Consider the following 14,103-nt stretch of genomic DNA (forward strand, 5'->3'; position numbering starts at 1 on the left):
GCAATGAAGATAGAGAAGAAGCAAGAGTTTGTCCTTTTCTGTGTGATTATTGTTCTTGATATGATATTCTATTTCTGAGAAGAATGAATACGATTCAAATATCTACGAGTGCTGCGTGTTTTGATGAATGACTTTAATAATAGGACCCTTAGTTGGTTCGGATTTCTCTGCACTGTCTAAAACGTTTTTCCGATTTCCTGCCATTCCCAAATTCATTTCCAGCACTGCCACTTCCTCCGACGCACAAAAATTATATCTCCTCTTTACCAACCCGTCTCCCCTTCATTAATGAAGACCACTGGACCGGAGATCGTGATTGAGCATCTTCAGTATGTCTGCATGTTTAAGCCATTTTAATTCACAGTCACGCCACTATCCAGAACTGGCATTTCCGTCTTATTCTCCCCCTCTTGAGTTATTCAATAGTGATTGGCTAAAGACTCTTGAGCGTTCAGGCGCTCATTCACACCTCTCATTCAATGCCTCCCTTTATCCCTCGGCCCAGTGCGGCCGCAATTTTCCTCAACAGAGTTTGCCATCCTGAAGACTGAAACGCCAAGCTGACCATTTTACGACACATGGTTCATTATAAGAAATTATGGATTTTTCGGGTGCCGATCTTCTTTCTATCAGAAAAGGACAATTTCATTAGGAACCAGTCAGTATTTTCTGCAATCTTTCCACCTCCTCAAGAGCTTGAGTGATGATTGAAATCCATCAGAGCAAGATGATTCCCCACAAATTGGGGAAACCAGTTCACGTCCAGTAAAGACATCACAAAAAAGGTATGCTTCTCACAGTTCTTCCGGAAGACATGAACCATTGCAAATTACTCAGTTCTCCCAGGATTCCACAATTCACAATTTACATTTGAGAATCTTGAAACATCACGTGCGACCCTTTTCACACCCTTTTATTCGGTGAAACATCACATCACGTTGTTATAAAACGTTTCTGAGCACTGGTATTGCCCGCTTGGAAACGGGCTCTTTTCTGGATTCTTCATTCATTCCATAATGGTCATCCGGGGCTTCACATGTCTGGACCCTGGGGGCTTCTTTATCTCTACGATTTACACTTCTTTGTTCCAGACGGAACATTTATGAAACAATTCTGCGGTCATTTGTAGTGGGTTCCAGTTTTCTGATCTATGGGCCACGGACAAAGGATTGAAAAACACGATTATGGTAACCAGCTTGGTAAAATTTCCGGATGACAAGGTGATTAAGTGACTAAAAACCTTTACTTGCGGTTGATAGCATTCTTGTTGGTGGCCCCGCTCCAAAACTCTATTACGATTACAGCGCTGGTTCACCACTCCCATTCTTCTCAAGTCCACAACCATACCCGAATTAGCAATTTGAAAGAACTTCTGGGGAGACCTCTTCTGTCCCACGTGAATCAAATTTCAAATAACAACAGCGCTCCATGTAACCACCAGAGTTTCTTAATCCCGTTTGAGGACAGTCTATTACACGTCAATCTGATTGCACTAACTTAAGCATTAAGCTTTGCTCATGATTACGCTCGAATATCGCGTGAATCCAAATGTGAAACATTCATTGACGGTCGTTTGTCTTCCTTTGTGTGGGAATCCGCTTCAACAGCAGACTCTGAAGGAGACATTTCCATTTGCAACATAGGCTTTCCAAGCAAGCGAATGTCACTTGTCCATTCATTGATTCGAATGGTGAAATCTGCACGCCCTGTGTTCATAGAGCACTGAGTTTTAACAGAGTTACCTTGCGATTCAAAAAAAAAAAAACAAAAAAACATTTATGGCAGAGTTATTAAACATGCTGTAGGAGTTGAAATCCACATTCAGGGAAGTATTAAATCTTGGTAATAGCATGAGTTTACTGGAAAGAAATAACACTCCAACACGCGCCGCGTCTGTTGTTGGATTGACGACAACACCAAACACACCAGTTCGCATCTTGTCGCGAATAAGCGCATGCACTTGCATTTCGACTCGGGATCAACCAAAGTTGTTGTTGTTGGAGCAGACCTCACCGCGTATTTCTCGCCAGATGATAACCAGAGGAATAGGGAAGTCTGTATCGGCGGCTTTGAAGGCGAAGGAAGGCAGCCATCGCCTTGCAGCGGCAGATGACAACATATTTCGTGTAGGCTCGTTCGTTGCTCGCTGCATTTTTGGCATTCCTGCGCTGCAAAAAAGAGTCCAATTTAACTAACATTTTCAGAATGAGCAAGCTTGCCATACATTAGTAGAGGATATCTGCCGGTAGCCTGGTGCTGGGAGACACGCGTTCTAGGATACTCACCGCGATTGGATGTTTGTAGGAGGTGCACAGGACCGCATGTCATTTTAGGTTGGAATGTATCTGGCTCGGCGCCTTACGCTGGAAAATCGAGATGCCAACACACTCAAGACATTCATCGTGCTGCGCAACCACATGGAGTCTGCGTCGATTTTCGGGACTCAGCGCCGTTAGGCAACTGCAGCCGGTTAAGTCGCCCCCCGGGTTACTCGATCAGATCAATGTGTGCTTGTCACTTTGCATCTCTGCACTCTTTCCTCTCGTTGTGTTTTGGCAGGAGTCCACATCTTGCCAAGATTGGTAGTTATTCAAATTGGCGAGAAAATCTGCTTTGTAGCATTAATAGCATCCAGAGTCAATTTCAAAAGAGCCAGTTGCTTGATTCACAAGACTGTGCAAAAGCCAAGGCACTTTGTGACGAGGTTCCCGTGGCGCACCCGTCTTTGCACGCAACAAAAATTCATGGAAGTCAATATCCTCATGTGTTGGTCGCTGGTTGTTTGGTTGAGGATTGTCATTACTGGATGTCGGCGGACGCGCAAGTTCTGAAGCTGTCAATTTGCTTGATAGATAGCAGTCATGTGAGACTGTTCTCTGCCACATTGGACATGCGAGTCAGCTTTGGCGCATTTAGGTGAGACAATTTGTTGCAGCGTGTTAAGTTTGCAGATAGTTTAGTGAGAGTCTCTTTGGTGTGCACAAAATTACAGTTCCAAAGCCGGCATTCCCATTTGTCCTTGCAAAATTTCAGGAACTGTTCTTTCTTAATCTCCTTCCACAATGACAACTGTAACACTGCCCAGGAATCCATTCAGTAATGGGTTTTTCCTCAGCTTTGATAAGCAGCAGTTGATTGCAGCTTCTCTACCGCTTACCGAGGGCACTCCCCAAGCATTGTAGAGGTCAATTGAATGCCGCACCCTATTCCTGAACAACTCGCAAAACCTGAAAATAATAAAACCTAGAGTGCACCAATTTGCAATGTTTATCTTTTTTTAAGATTGTTTTCAATAGTACCTCTAACACACTCTATTATTTAATAACATTGCTAACCTCTAGCTATGAATGGGACAATACCGCCTCCATAAGGCGCATGATTATTTTCAAAATTGTCTCGAACCGCAACAAATCTCATCTAGGGTTTGATACTGCATCCATGATATGACTAGCCAGTTATATGCTAACTGCTCCTGTATCAGCTGGCTCATTGAAAAGACCTTGGATCGGTAAGTACCTACTCAAATTTCAACATCATCAACTAAACCAATACGCCGATCCCATCCCTATCTTAGTTCCAATTTATACGTGCAAAAACTACTCTTTTCTATACTTTATTATTAATTCATTGTATTTTATGTAACATTGTTAATCTTTATCACAAACATCGGTATGCACTTCACAATAAAATCACTGAACAAAAATGTATGATATGATTATAAAAATACCTACGGCAACGTGAACTACCAAACTCACCCTCTGCTCATGTAACTTAAAGCCGGAAATTTTCAATATATGTCTCCCCTCTGCACAGTGACAACCTTCATGTCTGGCCTCCCGATCCCTTTCCCAGAACAAGCACCTACGTTTTTCCGGCACTCCCAGGCTCCTCAAGAGAATCACAGCGACTCTCCCGAGCCCCTTCATCATGTATCTCCCCCTGAAGGCCTGCACGCGTTCCCGACCGGTGTCAAGACTCAGCATGAACTTAAAACACACAAGTACCACTTCTTATACATCGCGTTTCGTAGACCACTTTGCCTCTTCTGCGGACTCTCTGTGATAATGACACACTAGGAAAGCCGCTTAGCTCTTCTGACATTTTTTTACTTTGCCTCTTTCCTTACATTGTGTGCACTGATCAGTCAGATACCCTCTTGTGTTTGACTGGCGATGCTAAAGAGAGAGAGATGACCAGCTCCCACCTCTGACACGACTGTCTCCTCACAGTCTTCAGCCATCGCTCAAACTGCGCGTGACTGTCCTGCTACCAAAGAAGATACACTTCTTAACCCGTGTCTGCTGATTCTACAGTACACCCAATGTTCACTGAGAAGTACCTGCCTAAATTATTAAGTCGTATAACATTCACCAACTGCCTGTGAAGTTACAGTGCAATCAATAAATAGTCACATTAACACTCTCGATTGTTGGAAAGATCAGACAAAAGAGGAATTGCAATCTTCATCAAATGACGATTTTTTAGTTGTTTATTATGTTTTAGCAAGTCCCTCCTCTTTACCAGTTCTTTTTAGTGCGTCATTCTCCAAAGCTCCCAGAGCTCTCTGAGCATTCTTTGAAGCCATGAAATCTGAGTCTGTTTTGAGCTCATAAAGAATAAAGTACCCGAACACCATCATGGAACAACGACAAACATCATGTCGTTCTTCTGCCGCAAGATTAGAACCAGGTCAACAAACACCTCAGCTCATTTGATACAGGGGGGGGGGGGGGGGGGGGGGGAATATCGAAATAATGAACATACTTTAATATTTAGGAACTTTTTCTGATTGAATATTAAGATATACACACATACATACATACAATACATACATTACAAAATAATAATAACTTACCTTCAAGTGCATCTTTTACCCACTTTACAAAGTTTCCTCTGAGGCCCAGCTCCTGCAGACACAGTCTGCGGGGCTCAGTGATGTCCACCAGAGCCTTCTTTGCCTGCATCAAGTCATTATCAATCCGATTCAGCTGCTCTCTCTGAAAGTCTGCATTATTCTGAAAGGAGGAGAGAGCCAAAAGTTAAAACTAACTTTGCTCAAATACCTCTGAGGAGACCAGGAGACACTTATATCATGTTTTAATGTTGCATTCTCTGTACACATCTTTAATAACAGTATATGCAGAAATGGGGTTTTAGCCTGAATTTTCTCATAATGTGTAATATTTTTGAATGCAACAAAACATTTCCTCTTACAACTGTTGTGAGTGTCTCCAGAACCCTGAAGTCCCCTTGAAGTCGAAGCGTCTCTTTGACCGTCATGATAATTTGAGCTGAAACCACAGCTAGATGAAGTTCATGGTACTGCTCGATCTGGTGAACCCTTGTGTGGATCCACTGTTTGTCAGTCGATTTATCAACTCTGCACATGATGTCCAGGTCCTGCGCTAGCTCTTCGTACTTGCCCTTGTAGGCGCTGAAGAGCTGGTTTACCTCCTCAAGCATTATACTGCCATTCTTCAGACATGTGTAGATATCTTTGTAATCAGCAAAGCAAGGCTTGAAAATGTTATCATGTATCATTTCTGGTGTTGCCATAATGTCTACTACTTCATGTTGATCAGGATCATCATCTTCCATTTCTTCAGTGGCCAGCCGTTTGGCTTGTTTCTCCCAGCACACTTTGAATATGTAACTGTCTCTGAAGGTGTACAGGACCTCAGCCATGTCTCTGATTTCTTCGTCCAGATTGAAGTAGGTAACAACGCCAGCCATAGGAGAGGACATTTGGTCAAACTGATGAACCTCCATGAAATGATTCAAGGAGCTGACCTCAATGTTGATCTGCTGCCTTTCTTCCATGTCGGCAACATCAACTATCATGGAAATGAAATTAATGTATGTTAAATTTGCAGCTACTGCATGATCAAACCAAACACATAACCACCACGGCTATACCTGTCATATGTTCCTGAAGTTTGTGGCTCATTGTTAAGAAGACGGCCACAAGCTCCTTCTCATGGTACACAGCTTCCACTTCGTTTTGTCTGCATTGTAACAGCCTCCTCATTTTGGCATTATCCCTGTACTGTTCATTCTCAGACAGGCAATCTGTTAAATCACACACACACACACACACATCTTAATATATATTTTAGGTCAGTGCACACCATCATATGAAATAAACACTTTCTGGGGGTTATTTATTAATAAACTTGGGAGTTCTTTAATGACAAGCATACTGTTATTACCGATCTTCAGCAGGTCTAAGAAAGCGTCTCTCCTCTCCAAAATGACATTGAGTAGGCTTGTTTTAATGCTTCCATTGACCAGTTGATTGTTGATGGCTGTGAATGCTGATATGGCTATAGCCATTCTGTCCCTGGCTCCTTCAGAGAGCTTCTCAATCAGCTTTTCTTCTGCCCCTTCAATGACAGAAATTACACATCAAAAACCACATCAATTATTACAATGCTTAATTTCTGTCATGAAGTCATAAACTGAGGCCAGGTTTCCTACTAATGGAAGGTGCTTTGCTTTTATAAGTGAAAGATCAAGATCAAAGATTTTATCATTATATTCCACCTCCCTTCCTTATCGAATGTGTCTATTTGTCTCTGGTGTGTGCATGTTTTAATGGTTTAGTTTTTCATGAGGATATACCGTGTAGTTGGAAAATGTTTTTGGCAGCAGTCCAGGAGAGGAGATGCTGAAGGACGACTTCTTTATCTTCCTGGTAATTTCCTTGATGGTCCTTTGGCCACGATTTCTGGATAATGGCTGAGATGAGTTTCCCAAACTTCCAGTTTATCTTGAACCTCTCAAAGAGTTTTCCCTCAGACTTGCTCTGCATACAAGATATAAACAACCATAAACATGGTAATTTACTCATTTTTGTCTACAGAATAAAGTTTTTATTTTTCTTAAATATGACTGTAACAAGCTATGCCATTGGATATGCATATGGATTTTAAAATGAGAAGTTTTCATACCTGACACAAAGATGTAACAGCCTCAAGAGCACACTTCTCAATACTAGCAGCAACAGGTGGATGGGATTCACGGAGATCCTCTATCTTTGTGCAGTAGAATTCAATTTGATCCAGAGCAGATTCCTAAAGATAGACACACACATGACGTATATTTAATTTTTTATGGCTTAGCCAAAAATCTAATAAACATGGATCTAAAAAAAACACGTGCCACATACCTGTTTGTACTTGCCCTCAAAATCCATTGTGAATGTCTGTCTCCATTCTTTTGTGCACTCTTCATCTATGAATTGGATGGAGATTATGTTGTTCCACACCTGTAAAACACACCAACAAAAGAACCATTTTCCAGATTTCTCTACTAATAATGGGTTGTGAACATCTACATGTCTATTCTGTGTATTATTTACAAAGTATAACAAAACTGCTCACTTCGATCTCTGCTTTGGTCTCATCTCGTAACACAGATGACCAACCCTTGGTGAGCAAACCCTGTCTGAAGAACCGACTGATCCATTCTCTGGTAATGCTTAACGCCTGAGAGATCAAGTCTTTTTCATATCCCTGCTCTGTTTCCCCTTGTTGAGTCTCCTAAAAGAGAATTAGTAGAACAGTATGAGATTAGTAAGACATGATTACGTCTGAAATGCTAACAGCTTGCTTTATAAAGATTCACTTCACATACCTGTTGCTTGTTACAGTGGACAAAGTTTGACACTGATGCAACCAGATTCATACAAGCCACAGGAATATCAGTGTAGCTCTGGCTATATGTCACAGGTTTGACTCCTTTGCAGAGCTTCTCCAACAGTTTCACTGCTGTTGATAGGCACCCTCTCCTATAAGCCCCAGTAAATGTACTATAAAAAACAAAAACCAGAATAGACGATTAAGGATAAAATTTAATAATTATGTTAACCACAATGTGGAAGTTTGATTTCATGGCTTGCACAGCAAAATACTCAATACAATAACAATTTACCAACAAATAGAGCTTATCTGTCTCGTACTTTTAAGATTCATTTGAAATTCTGCTAAATTTTGAAGAGCAAATCACCTGTATTTTCCTTCTATGAGATGTCCTTGGATATGTGAGAGAATGTTAGACACAGTCTGTACAAAAGAAATTAAAAAAGATAATTAATTCAACGAAACGTACTACAACCCCAACATATAATATTCTCAACTAATGTTTCCAATTCACCTCAAAGTTACTGTAAGAAATATCCAGAGGAGCCTTGAAGGTGAAAACATGAAGAATGTCCAAAAGCTCAGTGTTAGTGTTGATGACACACTCCATCAGTTCATCAAGTGACACTAAGTACAAGCAGGATCGCACTAAAAGTGCATCCACTTCCATCAGGTGACTGTAGTTTTTTATCACATTGAGCAGTGCCCTGAAAACAGAAGAGCAGGTAAACACATGTACAACACTATCCATCTATTTCTAAATAAATACATTGGAAGATGTTTGTACAAGTATTTCATGTACTTTATCAAAGGTAAAGGAGAATCTTACTTTTTATCTTGACTGTTCATGTATGTTAAGGAACTCCTTTCAAGGCCTTGCAAACCTGCCCAGGATAAGTCATACTTCGAGTTTACACAAGTTGGTACTTCAAAGGGCTTTGTGGTGCCTTTGAGGAGGTGGAGGAGCGGTAGTACCAGAATCCATCGGGGCATTCCCGCTGTTTTCACAGCATTTATCACAGACACCAAGTTTTCTTGCAGACTACAACAAAGATAATTTTATGAGCATCTGAGCAGAAATTACTAAATTATTACTCTTAGTCAGTAGATCATAACTGTACTCGATTATTGAAAAGATTAGGTACCTACTTTTTGAGAATTGAGACATTCTGTGAAAAATCTGCCCAATATTGAAGGAAATCCTCTTTGTTTAGTTTGGGCAGGCACAATGCAGTGCAGAGCCGATTAAGTTCAGCATCATTCAGTCTGATGCTATAATGTTTTGACACACACAACATGATCACAGCTGCCCTCATGGGATCTTGAATGTAAAGCATCTTCCCTTCTCCGTCCTTCACCAACTGAGGAATCACGTTTGTCAGCATGAATTCCTTGAGCATCCTCCTCACCTAGTAAACAAAGGTGATTTGAGATTACATAATCGGGGTGTTTCTAGATGGTGTATGCTAATGTATGAATATTATGAATTTAAAAACTTACATTATCTTTTCCGTAGTCTAAGGAGTTCCATTTCTTTTCTTGTTCTTCATACACAAAAGGTTCTCCATAAACCTGAAAGAACTGATTCAACTGGATCAGAAAACTTCTCAAATTGACATCAGTCCAGCTCCTGAGAAGATCAAAGATGGTCTCCAGCATTATATTCCCTGCAATCTCTCTGCCTTGAATCAGATTATTCTTTTGTTCAGGCCAGAACTTTTCTTTAAAGCGTTTGAGCATGTTCTTTGATGGCTCTGCACAGATGATGTCATCATATTGATGCCAGTCCCCTTTAAGAAAAAAAAAATGACAGAAATTTCAGAATAATAATCAAAATATAGTGTTCAAATGCTGATACCAAGCAGGCAGCTGTAATTACAAATAGCCTCAGGTAAGAATGCATTCACCTTCTTGATTAAGGAGGTGGGGTTTCACAAACAAACATCTGTTGGTTGGTTGTGTAGAATCCAGTTTGTATATGAACTCATATTCATATTTTCCCTTTTTATTGTTGTAGACAACATATTTGTACGGTATCGACACAGACTCAGCTTCCCTTTTGATTGTTTGCAAACTGCCCTCCACCAGAAAACCATGTTCTCCAAGATCCCTGCATGGAAAGAAAAATAAATTCAAATGTACGCGGTGTTATGTCAGTGAGCACTCTTTTATTTTCTGGGGCAGGGAATTAAACAGTAGGGCTGAATTCCGACCCATCACCACTATGGCTGGCTGTACCTGGCAGTGGGGATTGTGTACTGAAAGAAAACTTAGCTTGATTTTATAGCAATTTGCTTAAAAGGCAAAGTTTTGTGACAATGTCATTGCAACGTAATAGTAAATGTATTCTATGTTTACTCTTTTTAGTTATTAGATTATTTTTTAGTAATCAAGTAAAAGATATGTGGATTCTGCAGGATTATTTTTTGCAGTTATTGTTGTTTGGTATACCCATGTATCAGGCCACCATTTAAACTTCATTAACCATTAAGTCAAGTACCTGGTCACAGACAGCTCAACCGTATCTTCCTCCCATTTCCCAATGCGGGACCCTGCCCTGATGAAGATACGATCTTCATTTGGATCGAATTTGAAATCCTTTGAGAGAACTGCATGGAAGTAAATTGTGAGTCTCTCGCGTGCAGCAATGGTATTGTTCCTGGTCAGACTAAAAAGCAAAAACAAATAAATACAGATATAGCAAATGTAATGCACTGAGACAAAATAACTAAATCAAATGTGTACAAGGATCTGAGAGAACTTGATCACCTTTTGGGTGGCGGTACAGCTGGGGTGCTGGCTTCGTTGTTATCCTTTCTGTCAACTTTACCTCCCTTGTCAGTGTCTGTTTTTGCAGCGGTCGAGTCCTGCCCGCTACCAGACTGCTGAACCACCATGTCCTCAACCTTCCCCTGTGGGTCAACACTGGAGCCTGTGCTGTGAGCCTGTACAAGCAGCATTAAAACTGTCTGTTAAATATACAACTTAAACTCTTTCTTCAATAAACAAATAAAATGACAGCTTATTTGTAAATAACGATTGTTCTAATAACATTTTAGCCAGCATTACCTTTGTTGGTTCCTGAGGGCCAAAAACCATCTTTTTTTCAGCTGCAGGAGCCTGCTTCTGTTTCTGGTCCTGCTGATTCTTTCCCTTCGGTTTGGTTTGTCCTGTCTGTTTCACATTCAGCTCCACGTTGGCATTCTGATCCAGTGGAGGTTGTTTTGTGGAGACCGTGTCTTTCTTGTTCTTTGAGTTTTTCTTGTCTGTCTTTTGCTCTTTAGAGTTAGTGTCGTTTGTCCCTTTGCCTGAATCTGACTGAGGAGTCGTACTCTTGCTGTCCTCTGATGTGGGCTGTTTATTTTTAGTGTCAGTCGGTGCTGTCTTGAGTCTTTGATCCTCAGTTGATTTCGGTGCACTGCTCTCTCCCTCATCAGGGTTACCCGGAGCTTCCTCAGAGCTTGTGGTCTCCATTGGGGCAGCAGTCGTTTCACCTTGGATGAGTTGTTCAGATGGTGCAGCAGGAGTGTTAGCTGCTAAGGAACTAGGCTGGCTCTCTTGGGAAAGCCCATCTTGGAGTGATTCTGGTGTTTCATCCATTGCATTATCTGAGCTTTCACTGTCAGAGGACTCTCTTTCGCCCTTCGTCGTCTGCCCCTGGTTGTCTCTCAGGGAGACATGGGACAGGTCAGACTGGCTTGGATCTTGTTCTAAAGACAAGGTGCCATCTTTCTTCTTTTTGTTCTTCTTCCTCTTTTTTTTCTATGATGACCATAAAGAAGAGGAACAGTGTTACAAACCACTTTACTACTAATAGCTTGTCCTGACTGCATGCAGACGTCTGACTATTGCATTGAATTATATCGGACGCTTTCTGTCCACACAGAATCTTTCAATCTAAAATTCAGCTGCCCCTTAAACAAACCATCATCATCAACACTCAAGTAAAAGATGGGTGAGTACTTACTTAATTTGTTTTTTATTTAGTTATTAGCTATGGTGTGTTCTTTAACAAGAAACTCCCAGGTCCCTGGTGATCTCCCTCCAGCCGGCTGCCTCCTCATTTAGCTTTTTGTACTTAAATGAGGAGGTATCATATAGTATCATATAGTACTTATACTACTTATTTTAGCTTCATGAATCAACTGTTCCTCATCCATATGCAGTGCTTCCACTGTGAGCAACAGGAATAAGAAAAGTTCAGCTCAAAACAAACACAAAAAAAAACCCATCACACTGCATCACTTAGTGTGCCCCCAGTTAGGACATAATATTATAATATAAAACAATACAATCAAACTCATTTTGTTGATGTTTGTTTCTTCTAAAAGCTACTTCAGTAATGTCAGTATATGATAATTAGCTTAGAATTGTTTGACTTTCGTTTTCAAAGAACGTGTGTGGGAATTGAAAGTGGAAGTGAACCAGAACTGTGAGTCAGAATGAGCAGGAATGTTAAAATATGCATTTGTTAAAACAATTACAGAAAACCAACAGAACCCTGGGTGAACCTGTGACATTAGCTACACTCACCCTTTTCTTTGGATTGCTGATGGTCTCATCATTCGGACGTTTGGGGGATTTATTGGAGTCCTTGCTGTCCACAGGAGACACCGATTTCTCAGCCTCTGTGTCTGCTACCAAGGATTTGGGCTGATCGTTTGTATCTGGATTAAAAACATGTGGAATACAAATCAGACTGCATCCAGAGACATATGTAAAAAACTACACAGTGCTCTTGGTCTGGGAGTTAGCAACAGGAGTGTATCGTTGTAAGTTAATTTGCATTCCAGGCGAATCCAAATCACCTGGAGTCCACACACAACAGAACATACATATGAAACAATACATAGAACACGTGTGGTAGCCTGCCTGCTGTTGTGGCTGTGCTTTTTCTCATACAAGTTATTTATGAGTACAGACAATTTGATTGTTCACTGTAACAAATATTCCAAAAGAAACTCATTAGATTGCAAGCCAACCTCTCCTCTACTCTACTCTGAGCCATGAGAGACTGGCCTGCACTCTGTCTGCACTCTGTCTGCTCTGCCTCACACCCAACGGACAGGGCAGTGCCAGCTTTGCAGCTTTATTCTGAGCAATTTGGAGCTTAGTCTTTTTTGGCTACACCAGACCAGACTGCTGAGCAGTAATCAAGGTAAGCGCCTGTGTCATTAGCACTCTGGAGGCGGGAGTAAGAAAAAAGAAAAGAGAGAAAAAAGACGCATTCAAACATTGCAAAGAATATAGTTTGGACAGCAATCTCCAATAATCAATACAATCATAAGATAAAACATCATTCATGTGTTATTACTATGGACCCATCTGGGCTATTTCTTTTTATGTGTGTTTTAATTAACAGTTACAAACATGAACATTATGTCACATGGCTCGAGTTTGCATTTTCCCCCTGGGCTCTTTATAAAGTAGGTCACAATATAGACCTTGCTCTCAATGTAAAACATACTCAGTATGTAAAGACGCTGTTTGTTTAACCTGCCAACGACCATTTGTTTCACGACTTTTACGTCAAGCAGTTAGTAATTTAGGAAGAATGTGACATTCATTTTTTTCTAATTACATTCTGGATGCTGTATTAACAAACTTTTTCTTTTTTTTTACACTGTGTGGACCTCATTAAACAAATCCTAAAAGAAAACATATTATATTAAACCAAATTTCTAAATGAATGTACTTACCTTGTGTGTTTGCAGGTTGGACAGACAGCTTCTTGCCACATTCACTGCAGAACTTGGCTGTTTTCTCCACAACATTATGGCCACAAGAACACTTCATCTTCAGACTTCAGAGATGTCTGCAAATGAATAAACAAGTTTAACTCTAATGTGAGATTACACTTGTGTCCCACCCTGTAGCAGAATCCTTTCACTTTCAATTCTGCCAGCTGAGGCCTCTTGAGACAGTGTTCAGCCCCACCACCCAGAGCGGAGCTGTTTCTATTATTTGAACTTTGAACAGTCTTACTCAGCAAATTTACAAATAAACATTTTGTGCAGTGATAGAAATGGAAATAGTGTCAGAGAGCCACTGCAAGCCCACCTTTAGTCCCGCTAACTAACGCCCAATGATAAACTGACTTCAGCCAAAGAGGAGAAAAAGAAAAGAGGTCTCACTGTCACTAGACCAACTAGACCTAAAAAATATGCTTTAGAAAAATTAACTAGTTAAAAGAGAAAATATCCAAGTACTCTTCTGTAGAAAACTTATATTATATATATAAACTTGCCTATTCATAAAATATTTAACACAGGGGTGCCGCTTAATTAGGGTGCATTTCATTCTGTGAATACATGTTCAAAGTTTATGACAATAAAATACATTTATTTTCACACTGAGAATTACCAATTTTAGTAATTATCTTATTCATGAAAATACATAAAATATATCTCCATGTCTGCAAATTTTTAATATGAAAAAATTAAGATAAGAGATTTTTATTTGT

At 40.4% G+C, this 14,103-nt stretch overlaps 1 protein-coding gene across 2 annotated transcripts in view; it reads right to left on the reverse strand.

Moving 5' to 3' along the window:
• rnf213a (ring finger protein 213a) overlaps positions 1-14,103 on the reverse strand; it is a 36,951-nt gene that overhangs the window by 21,688 nt on the left and 1,160 nt on the right. For both annotated transcript variants that reach the window (XM_035654572.1, XM_035654573.1), the window contains exons 2-21: positions 13,340-13,455; positions 12,174-12,307; positions 10,710-11,402; positions 10,410-10,585; positions 10,141-10,308; positions 9,548-9,750; positions 9,141-9,430; positions 8,790-9,049; positions 8,470-8,682; positions 8,155-8,347; positions 8,008-8,063; positions 7,636-7,810; positions 7,383-7,541; positions 7,169-7,267; positions 6,951-7,073; positions 6,622-6,805; positions 6,210-6,383; positions 5,917-6,069; positions 5,215-5,834; positions 4,856-5,015 (exon numbers count right to left, since the gene is read on the reverse strand). In XM_035654572.1, the coding sequence (XP_035510465.1) occupies positions 4,856-5,015; positions 5,215-5,834; positions 5,917-6,069; positions 6,210-6,383; positions 6,622-6,805; positions 6,951-7,073; positions 7,169-7,267; positions 7,383-7,541; positions 7,636-7,810; positions 8,008-8,063; positions 8,155-8,347; positions 8,470-8,682; positions 8,790-9,049; positions 9,141-9,430; positions 9,548-9,750; positions 10,141-10,308; positions 10,410-10,585; positions 10,710-11,402; positions 12,174-12,307; positions 13,340-13,436 (4,330 nt within the window). In that variant the 5' untranslated portion in view covers positions 13,437-13,455. The remainder of the gene's footprint in view (positions 1-4,855; positions 5,016-5,214; positions 5,835-5,916; positions 6,070-6,209; positions 6,384-6,621; positions 6,806-6,950; positions 7,074-7,168; positions 7,268-7,382; positions 7,542-7,635; positions 7,811-8,007; positions 8,064-8,154; positions 8,348-8,469; positions 8,683-8,789; positions 9,050-9,140; positions 9,431-9,547; positions 9,751-10,140; positions 10,309-10,409; positions 10,586-10,709; positions 11,403-12,173; positions 12,308-13,339; positions 13,456-14,103) is intronic.

Source organism: Morone saxatilis, unplaced genomic scaffold (assembly GCF_004916995.1).
Source record: "Morone saxatilis isolate NCDOM2014 unplaced genomic scaffold, NCSU_SB_2.0 Contig14, whole genome shotgun sequence".
NCBI lineage: Eukaryota > Metazoa > Chordata > Actinopteri > Moronidae > Morone > Morone saxatilis.